Genomic DNA, 13,363 nt, shown 5'->3' with positions numbered 1-13,363 from the left:
AGGTAATTTATTTGTAAGGAAGTGACGGCCGCGTATCAGGTCGCGACTCGTCCTTTGAAGAGCCCTGCGTGGCTGACCCTGCAGAGGGCGCCCAAGACAGGTCAGCTTCAGATGTTCACCCACTGTTCCTCGGCAAAGGTGTCTGTAGTAGAAAATAAATAAAGGGAAGGAAAATGCATTTTCCAGTAGTGTGCATATCACAGCAGTACACAGCCTCGGACGGTACACAATTGTAAAAAAAAAAAAGGACAGGGGCGGGTCATCGGCGGTAACCCGCCCCGTTGCAGAGGCAAAGGTACACTAATTACTGCGGGAAACACAGCTGTGGCCTTACATACTAATGGTCAGTCTTGTATAAACCTTAACCTCAAGTATAAAAGTATGACGTGATCTGAAACAAGCTGCAGCAGCGGCAGCATGAGTGTATCACAGGCTGGGTGTGGCGGCGCCGCCCCGCGGGTCACTGACTGATCACGCCGTCACGGGGCGGGCACAGTGTGGTCAGTGGTGGCACAGCACGTGCGGCGGCCCCGAGTGGCCCACGCAGCGCAGCTCCTCCTGCGTTAGGCCCCAGCGTGCCAGGCGCCCCACACTCCTGACGCGGGGCAGGCTGGCCAGGGAACGCAGCGACGCCAGCGTCAGGAAGGGCGACGACGAGGAAAAGCTGTGGATGGAGCTGACGGCGCCAGACGTAACCAGGTGCTTGACGCTGGCGTCAGTCAGGCCGTTCCCGCGCCCCTCGGAGGCCAGGATGTCTATGTCTAGGGACTGGAGGCAAGCGCCCGCCGTCAGCAGTTGGAAGACGTCCTGGGGCGGCAGAAAGTTGAGGGCGAGAGTGTCCAGGCTGGAGAAGGAGTGGCAGGGCGCGGCGGCGGGGCGCGCCAGCCAGGAGTCTGTGAGGGCCAGGCGCCGCAGCTCCGGGAGGCTGGCCAGCGCCGCCACCACGCCGCCGCCAAGGCTGAACCCCGTGAGGCCGAGGCTGAGAAGTTGTGGGGCAAGGGCGTCCAGCAGCGGCAGCAGCACGCCGCCCTCCACCTTAGGTGGGGCGGACACGAAGGCGGGGTAGTAGGCCAGCTGCACGCCGGACAGTCGCTCACATGTCCGCAGCGCGGTCAGGGGCCCCTCGCACTCCAGGTCGATGGAGAGCGAGACCTCTCTAAGGGCGGGACACAGCCTCGCCGCCTCCAGAATCTCGTGTCTGGAGGCCCTGCCCAGGTTGAGGCTCAGCAGACCCAGCGTCTTAGCGCCGCCGAGTGGCCCCACCATCCTGGCGTAGGCGCTGACGCAGGCCGCCGCGCCGCTGGGAGGGCTGTAGTGCTGCAGGCTGGGGAACACTGCCAGCAACACCTGGTACACAGTGCTGGGCAGGCTGGGCAGCGAGACGCACAGCCTGCGAAGAGACTGTCTGAGAGGCGCCACGGGCAGGGCCCCGAGATGGCCGCCCTGCACGACCTCCACCACCTGGCTGGCGGCGGTGAAGGGCAGCCCGCACAGCTCCTGCAGCACCTGGGCCTCGCTGTGCCTGCCGCCGCACAGCTCCAGCTCCTGCAGGGACAACTCAGATATTTCCTTCAGGACGCTGCCGCCCACCACGTCCAGGTTCAGCGCCAGCTTGACCAGCGCTGACCTGTGCAGCAGGCTGCCGAACGCGGCCCCCACCAGCAGGCAGCCGGGGCCGCCACGCCCGCCCTTTTTCGTGGGCAGCAGCAGGGCGCTGAGCCGCTCCACGGGGAAGTGCTTCTCCACGTGCGCCACGGCGTCCCGCAGCGCCTCGGGGTCCAGGCCCGTCAGGTCCAGGGGGAATTTAGCGCTCGAGAGGCTGGCGGCGAGGGCCAGCAGGGCGGGGGTCCGCCGCGCCCACGCCCCCGCCTGGTGTGCGGCCACATTGGCCTCCCGCCCCCCCAGCGTGACCTCCTCCGACAATGTCCTCCAGGCCGTATCCAGGACGCCTTCCAGCAGCAGCGGCGGGAGCTGCGCCTTCAGGTAGGCGGAGCAGCGCCCCACGTTGTGCATCACCGCGGCCTCGTCCATGGCGGCGGGAATGCTCGAGGGAGTCACGGGCGCGCCGCTCAGCCTCTCACTCTCCTGCGGGACTTCTTGGCGATGGTCCGCCTCATGAGTCCGTCGTGCGGGTGCGGGGCCCAGAGAGTGTGTTGGCGCGGCGCCCGCCGGGTGTGTCGCCTCGTACCTCAGCGTCAGGCCTCCCCGCCGGCTACTCCTCGGTGTTGTTCTGCCTTCCTGGGTTCCTCGATGCCCAGGAACTGCATTTTGTTTGGAGCCAAGTGTCCTGAGGCCGCCCCTGGCCGTGGTCAGTGCTGGCCGGACCACCGCACCGCGTTTGTTGTCTTCGGGCGGCCTTCGTCCCTGCGTGTGCCCGGCCGCGGCCCTGGATGCCACGAGCCCCACCACGCCCGACCACTGAAGCAGCCAGGCGGCGGCGGCGGCCTCGCTCAGGGCCTGCAGCGGCGGGGCCGAGGTGGCGGCGGGGGTCATCTCTGCTCCTGAAAGGCAAAGGCAGACATCAGTAAGTGAGTGTGTGTGTGTGTGTGTGTGTGTGTGTGTAACTAAAAGTTTTAAAACTTACAGCGGCCTGCAAGCAACGTGCAAACACACACGCTCACCCACATTCAAACGACGCACCACTGACAGGCAGCCAGCTGCCAAAGACGGGTAGGCTACTCTAGCCAGCGCGGTGCTTCGTGGAGGCCCTGCCTGCTCCACGCCCCGGGTCGCCACCCCCACCACCTCCACCCACCAACACCAGCCACACCCCGCCCGTCTAAGGTTCCCGCACTGATTAAATAACACGCGTGGCACGTAAGCCCCGCCAGCCACTTGTATTACTGGCTCTTCATAATCTTCCGCTAAGTGCTTGTGCGTGCGTGCGTGCGTGCGTCAGGGCGGCGAGACGCGGTGAGGCTGACGCAACGTTGTGGGCCTCGGCGGCACTATCAAGGGGCATGAGTCACTGTCTGCTTGGAGTGAAGGCACGCTGGGCAGGCGGGGAGGAGAGGGGCGAGGGAGTGATACAGTGGAGGCTCTGACAGACCACCTGGATCACACACACACACACACAACTATGTTTCTCTGTGATCCTCTTATCGTATATCAGTGTGTGTGTGTGTGTGTGTGTGTGTGCACCACCGCTGAGTGTTGCCAAGCCTGTCCGTCCACTTTCCTGTTACCATGTGTGTGTGTGTGTGTGTGTGTGTGTTTTACAAAGGAGGCAGCTCAAGGGCACACAAAAAAAGAAAACAATAATAAAAAAAAAAAAGCCCGCTACTCGCTGCTCCTAAAAAAGACAAAAGAGGTGGCCGAAAGCAAGATCAAATACGGGAGGAGAGATGTCCTGATACCCTCCTCTTGAAAGAGTTCAAGTCGTAGGCAGGAGGAAATACAGATGAAGGAAGATTGTTCCAGAGTTTACCAGCGTGAGGGATGAAAGAGTGAAGATGCTGGTTAACTCTTGCATAAGGGGTTTTGACAGTATAGGGATGAGCATGAGTAGAAAGTCGAGTGCAGCGGGGCCGCGGGAGGGGGGGAGGCATGCAGTTAGCAAGTTCAGAAGAGCAGTCAGCGTGGAAATATCGATAGAAGATAGAGAGGCAACATTGCGGCGGAATTTAAGAGGTAGAAGACTATCAGTATGAGGAGGAGAGCTGATGAGACGAAGAGCCTTAGCCTCCACTCTGTCCAGAAGAGCTGTGTGGTGGAGCCCCCCACATGAGATGCATACTCCATACGAGGGCGGACAAGGCCCTGTATATGGACAGCAACTGTGCAGGGAGAAGAACTGGCGGAGACGGTACAGAACGCCCAGCCTCGAGGAAGCTGATTTAGTAAGAGATGAGATATGAAGTTTCCAGTTGAGATTTTGAGTTAAGGATAGACCGAGGATGTTTAGTGTTGAGGAAGGTGATAGCTGGGTGTTGTCAAAGAATAGGGGATAGTTGTTTGGAAGATTGTGTCGAGTGGATAGGTGGAGAAACTGTGTTTTTGAGGCGTTGAAGGACACCAGGTTCTTCTTGCCCCAATCGGAAATAATAGTAAGGTCTGAGGCTAAGCGTTCTGCAGCCTCCAGCCTTGAGTCGTTAAGTTCCTGAAGGGTGGGTCTTCTATTAAAAGAAGTTGAGTAATGCAGAGTGGAATCATCGGCGTAGGAATGGATAGGACAGTTCGTTTTGGAAAGAAGATCATCAATGAACAACAGAAAAAGAGTGGGAGATAGGACAGAACCCTGTGGGACACCACTGTTAATAGATTTAGGGGAAGTGTGTGTGTGTGTGTGTGTAGGAAGTGACTGACCCATGCAGGTGCAAAGGATAAAGGCATGCTACAGAAGTGCCAACACACACACACACACACACACACACACACACACACACACACACACACACACACACACACACACACACACACTTTGATGCCAGCTTAAAAACACCCAACACAAGAATACCAAAGCTGAAAGAAAATATTTAATCCATTAGACTTACTACTTAAAACCTCTCTTTGCTCTCCTTCCTTTTGAGATAACAACAAACGATGGTATTATATTTAGTCTTCGCTCTATCTTATCATACGTTAACCTCTATATTTTCGTTTCTTTTATCACCATTGTAGGAACGGTATCTCTTTCTGTGGGCGTTTTTTCGTACCGTTATTGTTCTCTTCCTTGTCTGTCTCCTTAACCGCGAAAAAGCTAACGCCTGATTTTTTAACCGTGGTATTTGTCCTCTTCAACAATAACTTGGCTGATTTGTCCTTGTTGCCCCGTTTTTGAAGGCGTGGCTAGTGAGTTTGGTTGACTTTTTTATATTGCTTTTTTACTGGTTGAGTTTATTATTGGTTGACTTGACTGAAAATCCAACTTCTAACTAACTTCGCTCAAAATGTGGAAGGAAAAAAGTCAAATTAGCCACATAACGGTTAATAAGTAATGAGACGTTTATTAAGAAATTTGGCGAAGATCTGTTCATCAAATGCGATATCTTACTGTGGCGAGTCGAAGTATAAAGCATCGATAGTGAAGGTGTTTGTACGGAACCGTTTATAAGTACCATATGAATAGAGATTAGGTTATGAGAATTACTTTAATCTGTGTAAGAGTATATATATTGGGTTACAGTAGAGTGAACAATAGTTTTTTCGTGAAGGTGTTTTTTTTTTTTTTTTTTTACAGCAGAGGAGTCAGTTCAAGGGCATAAAAAAGAGGAAACAAATGTGAAAAAAAAGCCCGCTATGTTTGTAAGCGTTTGTAAATATCGTTGCCATGGACAGTAAGTTATATATGGATAAGTTATGCATAGGGAAGTTTACATTTTGTCAAGGTGAACACGTGACAGGCAGGTGAGGTGGCAGCTGACGTAATTAGTGACCCCCAACACCTGTGGAGCTCATGCCAAACACACACACACACACACACACACACACACACACACACACGTGCCTCACCTTGCTGTCTCTCTGAAGGTTCATATTTTTACGCAAGAGAATGATTAGAAAGTTTGTTGTGTCGTGTTGTGTAATAAGGAGGATGGTGTGTGTGTGTGTGTGTGTGTGTGTGTGTGTGTGTGTGTGTGTGTGTGTGTGTGTGTGTTCTGAGGTCACCAGGTGCCGTGCTGATATGAGAAGGAGATACGTGTGGGGTTGGTTACACTGATAAGGCTTGGTGAGGGTCATGGTGTGTTGTTATTGTTGTTGTTGTTGTTGTTAGTGGTGGTGGTTTGTTGTTATTGTTTTTTTTTATGTATTTTAGTGATGAATGGGGACACTACTACTACCACCACCACTACTACTACCACTACAACAACAACAACAACAACAACAACAACAACAACAACAACAACAACAACAACAAGATGAATATAGTGACGGAAGCTGCAAGTGTAAAGATGACTTACAACCCTTGGCGCCTGTCTGTCTGTCTGTCTGTCTGCACGTGTGTCTGTCAGTCTGTCTGTCTGTCTGCATGTGTCTTCTTCCTTTCATTCCTGTCTGCATACCTGTCTGCCTACGTGTCTGCCTGCCGTCTCCATAAATCTCTCTCTCTCTCTCTCTCTCTCTCTCTCTCTCTCGTATCTATCTATATTTATATCGTATGAATGAAAGTATGTATGTATGTATGTATGTATGATCGGAATGCTTGATGACAGTTCTACACCAAGAAAGGAACCATGTATGTTTTATGTACGTTGTATGTTTTCCTGGTAGAGCAATGCGCTTCCTCACTGGCTTCCTCCCTGCAAAAGTTTCCTACTCAAGGCGGTGTGACTGTCGACGTGATGAGGAGGGAGAGAGAGTCAGAGAGAGAGAGAGAGAGAGAGAGAGAGAGAGAGAGAGAGAGAGAGAGAGAGAGAGAGAGTTGAGGCACGTGCTGGCTGGGAAAGGAGAGTGGAGGACGCTAGGAGGAAGTTAGGGGACGAAGGCAAAATTAATAATGTGAGGTGCGATGGAGTTATGGGTGATTGATAATATAGGGACGGGGAAGGTTAGTTGTTTATTGAATGGACTATTATTATGATGCTCATAGTGGGAGTTGCGGTAGAGGAAATGCAAAGAGTTAAGGGAGACAGATAATATAAGGACAGGGAAGGTTAAGTTAATAGATTAGTGAAGGGATTATTATTATGACGCTTGAAGTGGGAGTCTGATGATAAAAATAGTAATCAGAGTTGCAGTAGAGGAAATGCAAAGAGTTAAGGGTGACAGATAATATAGTGACAGGGAAGGTTAAGTTAATAGATTAGTGAAAGGATTATTATTAAGACGCCTGTAGTGGGAGTTTGATGATAAAAATAGTAATCAGAGTTGCAGTAGAGGAAATGCAAAGAGTTAAGGGAGACAGATAATATAAGGACAGGGAAGGTTAAGTTAATAGATTAGTGAAGGGATTATTATTAAGACGCTTGAAGTGGGAGTCTGATGATAAAAATAGTAATCAGAGTTGCAGTAGAGGAAATGCAAAGAGTTAAGGGCGACAGATAATATAGTGACAGGGAAGGTTAAGTTAATAGATTAGTGAAGGGATTATTATTAAGACGCCTGTAGTGGGAGTTTGATGATAAAAATAGTAATCAGAGTTGCAGTAGAGGAAATGCAAAGAGTTAAGGGCGACATATAATATAGTGACAGGGAAGGTTAAGTTAATAGATTAGTGAAGGGATTATTATGACGCCTGTAGTGGGAGTTTGATGATTAAAATAGTGTTGCGGTAGAGGAAATGCAAAGAGTTAAGGATGATAGATAATGAAGGGACAGGGAAGGTTAAGTTAATAGATTAGTGAAGGAATTATTATGATGCCTGTAATGGGAGGAGGAGGAGGAGGTTTTTGTTATCATTGGCAGTGTTGTTTTAATATGTTCCTTGTCCTAAATATATATCTTCTTAAGTGTGTTGGGAGGACAAGACGTGTGTGTGTGTGTGTGTGTGTGTGTGTGTGTGTGTGTGTGTGTGTGTAGTGGGAGTCTGATGATAAAAATAATAATGATCAGAGTTGTGGTAGAGGAAATGCCAAGAGTTAATTGTGACATAATATAGGAACATGGAAGGTTAACAGATTAATAAAGGAACTATAATTATGACGCTTGTACTGGGAATCAGATAATAAAAAGAATAAGAAAGGTAATAAAAATAATGTTCAAGGTGGAAGTGATTGATATTATAGGGAAGGGGAAAGTTAATAGATTAGTGAAAGGACTGTTATGTTGTAGTGGAAATAATAATAATAATAACAATAATAAAGCTAATAATAATGTTAATAGTGAAATGCTTAGGTAACAGATTATGGACAAAGAATAAATAAGGTCAAATAGAAGACAACAGGTAGAATAGACAAAGATATAATAGAAAGAATAGAGTAAAATAATTAATATAGACAATTACGTTAAACACAGTAATATAAAAAAAGAAAAAAAAGTTAATTACAGTAAAAAATAATTCAACTGTCTTTTTTTTCCTATACCTACATCAATTAATTATTCAGTCATACATTCATCCCTAGATCAGAAAATGAATATGAATGATTTCCAACAAGTCAGTGTGTGTGTGTGTGTGTGTGTGTGTGTGTGTGTGTGTGTGTGTGTGTGTGTGTGTGTGTGTTATCAACCTCCTCCTTTACGCACGTCAGCCTCTCTTCTGAGATGATGCAACGGGCGGGGAAGAAGTTGCCTAATAGATACACGATAACACACACACACACACACACACACACACACACACACACACACACACACACACACACACACACACTTGTCTAAATCAAGGCGTGAGGGGCGAGGACCTTGCTTCTTAATCTGGCGCCGGGAAACACACACACACACACACACACACACACATGATCGAGCCAGAAGAAGCATGTGTGTGTGTGTGTGTGTGTGTGTGTGTGTGTGTGTGTGTGTGTGTGAAAACGTTCTTGGCGCACATGCTCGAGATAATTGTGTGTGCGTGTGTGTGTTTATCTTCCTCTTATCTCAGAGATGTTAGTGATTTCAAGAACTTAAGGAAAATAGGAACCATAAAGGTGCGATATGCATCTCTGCGACCTTGAGCAGATTTATATTATGAGCGCAACGAAGAAAACAAGAACAAGAAGAACAAAGACAAACAAGGTGAACAAGAAGAACAAGGACAAGAAAGAGAAGAGCAAGTTGAGGAAGAAGAAGAAAAAGAAGAAGAGTAGTAAGTGAAAGAAGAAGAAGTAGAAGTAGAAGAAGAAGAAGAAGAAGGATGCCGCGGATACTATAAACATATCTCAGCACCCTTAAACATCCCGAGCATGAGATAACCAGGCAGACAGACAGGCAAAAAAAAAGGGGGGGGGGGAGAACTGTCACACCAAGAACCAGGAAGGGAAAGATAAAAATAAAAATAAAATTGAACTGACGAGAAACTGGAATTAAATGTGAAGCTTGCATGTTAATCAAGAGTTCATGTGAGAGAATATTAAAAAAAATCGTGTTAGGAAATGAAAAACATCGACAATAGCAGGAAAGTAGTGAACAGAGATTGACAAACAGGGAAAAAAATGAAGCTTACCATAGTCAGTACAAGTCACGTGATAAAGTAAAGTGAAATATTGACACCTTTATACGAGAAAGTACATACAAGAAAATATATGAAGAGAAACACCACATGATTGTTTAAAAGCAGAAATTGAACATTCATCCAAAACAACAACAACAAAAAAGTTAGACGAAAGTGCATAAAGCCAACTTATACCAGGAATTAATTAAAAGGGGGGAAAAAAAACAATGACAATAAAAAAACATCAAACAGAAATCAAAATAAAGAAAAAAAGAAGATCAACACAACACATGTAAAATAAAGAAAAAAAAGCGTCAAGAAAAGAAGAAAAATAATCACCACAACACACAAGAAAAACGAAGAAAAAAGTAAAAAACAAACCAAAACAAGGGTCACCAAAACCAGTGAAAACAAACAAGCCAAAGGAAGACAGAAAAACAACGTCAAGAAAAGAAAAGAATCAACACAAGAAAGCGAAGAAAAACCAAGAAAGAAACAAGAATCACCACAATACAAATAAAAACAAAGGAACGAAACAAAGAAAACACAAGAAAAGCGAAGATAAAGTCGAGAAAAGAAACATTGATCACCACAACACAAGCAAAAACAAAGGACCAACACAAAGAAAAACAAAGAAAAGCGAAGAAAAGGTCAAGAAAAACAAAAATCACAACACAAGTAAAACAAAGGAACAACACAAAGAAAACAAAGAAAACACAAGAAAATGTCAAGAAAAGAAACAAGAATGACCACAATAGAAGTAAAAACAAAGGAACAACACTAAGAGAAACAAAACAAAAAAAAAACAAGAAAAGCGAAGAAAAGGTCAAGAAAGAAACAAGAATCACCACAACACAAGTAAAAACAAAGGACCAACACAAAGAGAAACAAAAACAAGAAAAGAAACAAGAAAGGAAACAAAAATCACCACAACGCAAGTAAAAACAAAGGAACAAAACAAAGAAAAACAAAAACAAACTATAGAAAAAGACAAACAAGAATCACACAAGAAAACCAAAACAAACAACACAGCTTCTACACGCGCGCCAAAAACACGCAGCACACCCCCACCCACCCACGCACTCAACACAAAGCACCTCATCACCACAACAAACACCACAAGTCACCACCACCACCACCACTACAGGTCCCCATCATCAAAACACCACCACAACACGACACCACTATCACCGCAAACACCCAAGTCCTCTCACCACGCTGGCAACACTGCTCCTCTTTCTCTCACACCAAGCCAGCCAGTCAGCCAGCCTCTCCACTCCCTCCTTACTCACACACTGCGGATAAGACTAGCAGCATGATGATTTTCCCTCTCGCACTCTACCCCGTACCCTTCCCACCCCCACCTAACCTTGCCCACTCAGCTCTCTCCCTCCCGTCTCTCCTCTCTCTCACTCTCAACGTCACAAGGTCACTAGAGGAGGTGGTGGAGGACGAGGTTATAGGGTAGATACCATGGTAGAAACAGTTAGACGGAATGGTTGGTGGTAGGGGTTGATGGAGAGGGTTATGTAGCTGTGTGTGTGTGTGTGTGTGTGTGTGTGTTCATCTCCATCACCTTCGTCCTTATCGTCCCCCCCTTTGTTGCTTATCTGTATGACATTGTTGATGTTTGTTCTCCAAGTTAACTGTCAAAATACTACTACTACTACTACTACTACTACTACTACTACTAGAACACTTACCTGTTTCCTGGTTTCTTGGCAGACCACACTGTAGGGCGGTCGAGATCTTTCAGTAGGCGATGCTGGACCGTCCTTTCTGACACGTCTCCGAGCAGCTCAGGCCGTTCTGCCGTCAATTCTCGAGCTGTTTTGCGAGGATTCTTCATTACCTTGTGCTTCAGCCAGCTATAACTCTCTTTTGTGGTTTTCATCTGTCCGCCTGAGTCTTTTTTCCTAGACAGTGACTGCTCGGGATTTGATAAGTCCGCGCTTTTGACCCAGACTGCTTTCTCGGAGACGCTGCTCTTCCTATTTCTCCCATCGCTTTCCTCGCTCTATACATAGTGACCATCTGTGTCTTCTTTGTTATGGAAAGAGAAATACGGACAAAAATATACGTAGTGTGGGTCTATGCCAGCTAGGAACTTATTACTTTCTCCTTTCTCTATCCTATCGGTTACTGGGATGTTGTTGCTTCTCGTGCTAAGTGATCCATACTCCTCCACTGCCAGACACACGGTAAAATTCGCAGTGGAAATGGAAACAACGCACCGTGTCCATTTCTGTTGCGTTTACATTTCATTTATGGACAAGGTAGCAGTCTTTCTACTTATTATCTACCTACCTGCCTATTTACCTTCCTTCCTTCCTTCATTCATTCCTACCGTTATGCCTTTCTTCCAAATTTCCTATCTTTTTATATACTTCCTCCTTCCCTTCCTACCTTCCTACCTTCCTTCCTTCCTTCCTTCCTCCTTCCCTTCCCTTTATTCCTTCCTTCCTGCCTTCATTCTTTTCTACCTCGCTTTCCTTTCTACCTAACTACTTGCCCCCCTTCCTTCCTTCCTTCCTTTCTCCCTCCCTTCCTTTCTACCTAACTACACTTGTCTCCCTTCCTTCCTTCCTTTCTTCCTCTCTTCCTTTCTAACTCCCTACCAACCTTCCTATCTGTCAATACTACTTCTATAACCACCACCACCACCGCCCATAATGTAACACCCAACCTTGGCCAGTACAATTTGACGTCTCCCTTTCTTTTTTATCAGTCCCAGCAAGGTTAACACCCTCCCTCTGGCCTTGTGGAGGAGGAGGAAGAGGAGGAGGTTTTTGTTATCGTTGGCAGGGTTGTATTATGTTCCTTGTCCTAAGTATACCCTCTTAAGTGTGTTGGGAAATCAAGTGTGTGTGTGTGTGTGTGTGTGTGTGTGTGATGGTCATGGTAGTGGTGGTGGTGATGGTGTTGTTACTTGGTGATGCTATTGTGATTTTTTTGTTGTTGTAATGATGATGGTAATAATAATAATAATAATAATAATAATAATAATAATAATAATAATAATGATAATAGTTTGGTTGATCTGCAGTTAACGCCTATTATGTGTCTTGTTATTGTTGTTGTTGTTGTTGTTGTTGTTGTTGTTGTTGTTGTTGTTGTTGTCCTTCAGTATTTTTTTGCTGTTATTGTTTTTTTTTTTTTGCGTTGTTCATGTTTTATTTTCGTCCTTCACGTCACAGTCTAACACACACACACACACACACACACACACACACACACACACACACCAAGTAAGGACATTGTAAACACTGCAGCAGATAAAAACGAAAAAAAAAAAAAAAAAGAACCAGGAAGAGGAGGAAAATGTCACAATTTACTACTACCACTACCACCACCACCATCACCGCCACCACCATCACCACAACTATCATCACCACCATCACCATCACTATCACAACCATCACCTCAACTATCATCACCACCACCACCACCATCCCCACCATGACCACCACCACCACCATCACCACCCCCACCCCCACCCCCACCACCACCATCACCACCACCACCACTATTACCAGCATCACTAGCATCATTCCCTCAGCTCCATCATCACCACCACCTCTTTCAACCACCATTATCGCCAGCTTTCATCACCACCATTGCCATAACAACATCCAGCATCACCACCACGTACACACAGAGCTTTATCACCACCACCACCACTTAAGAAATGTATCACCACCACCATCACCATTCAATAAGACGGAAGTTAACGGTCTTGTGGTGGTGATAGAGCGTCCTTGGGTTGAGTCTAGTGACGCACCACCACCACCACCATCACCACCACCTCGAGGCCTTTGGGAGCATTCTTTCCTTCTCTGCTCTGCCTTCTTTCCTTCCTTCCTTCCTTCCTCTCTCTCTCTCTCTCTCTCTCTCTCTCTCTGTTTATTAGGAGGAATTTGTCTACGATGGAATTTTCTCTTTTTCTCTCTTTCCGAGTAAAAAAAATATATATAAATGAGCAAATGTTTAAGAAAAACTTGCTATTTCTTGACCCCTCTCTCTCTCTCTCTCTCTCTCTCTCTCTCTCTCTCTCTCTCTGTGTGTGTGTGTGTGTGTGTGTGTGTGTGTGTGTGCTAATGCTAATTTTACTGCGTTTAACTGCGGTTCCAATATGTGTTTCTGCGTTTTGAGAGAGAGAGAGAGAGAGAGAGAGAGAGAGAGAGAGAGAGAGAGAGAGAGAGAGAGAGAGAGATGCTGAAGAGTTAATTGTCATCAGCTTAAATAGAATTGGATGTAGTTTTTTTTCGGAGAGAGAGAGAGAGAGAGAGAGAGAGAGAACAGGTTTGGAGGACGTGACAAAACTACTTTCTCTCTCTCTCT

At 46.7% G+C, this 13,363-nt stretch overlaps 1 protein-coding gene across 1 annotated transcript; it reads right to left on the bottom strand.

The window, feature by feature from the left end:
* Positions 1-178: 178 nt before the first annotated feature.
* On the bottom strand, positions 179-2,493 carry LOC127005457 (uncharacterized). Its single transcript, XM_050874341.1, has one exon. It carries the CDS (start codon positions 2,491-2,493, stop codon positions 502-504), a length of 1,992 nt encoding a protein of 663 aa, XP_050730298.1. The 3' UTR covers positions 179-501.
* Between the last annotated feature and the right edge of the window lie 10,870 nt (positions 2,494-13,363).

This window comes from Eriocheir sinensis, chromosome 30, assembly GCF_024679095.1.
Source record: "Eriocheir sinensis breed Jianghai 21 chromosome 30, ASM2467909v1, whole genome shotgun sequence".
Classification (NCBI taxonomy): domain Eukaryota; kingdom Metazoa; phylum Arthropoda; class Malacostraca; order Decapoda; family Varunidae; genus Eriocheir; species Eriocheir sinensis.
This window is presented reverse-complemented; position numbering and strand designations above follow the sequence as displayed.

Coding starts and splice junctions, on each gene's coding strand:
- LOC127005457 (XM_050874341.1), bottom strand. CDS start 2,493: ATGACCCCCGCCGCCACCTCGGCCCCGCCGCTGCAGGCCCTGAGCGAG.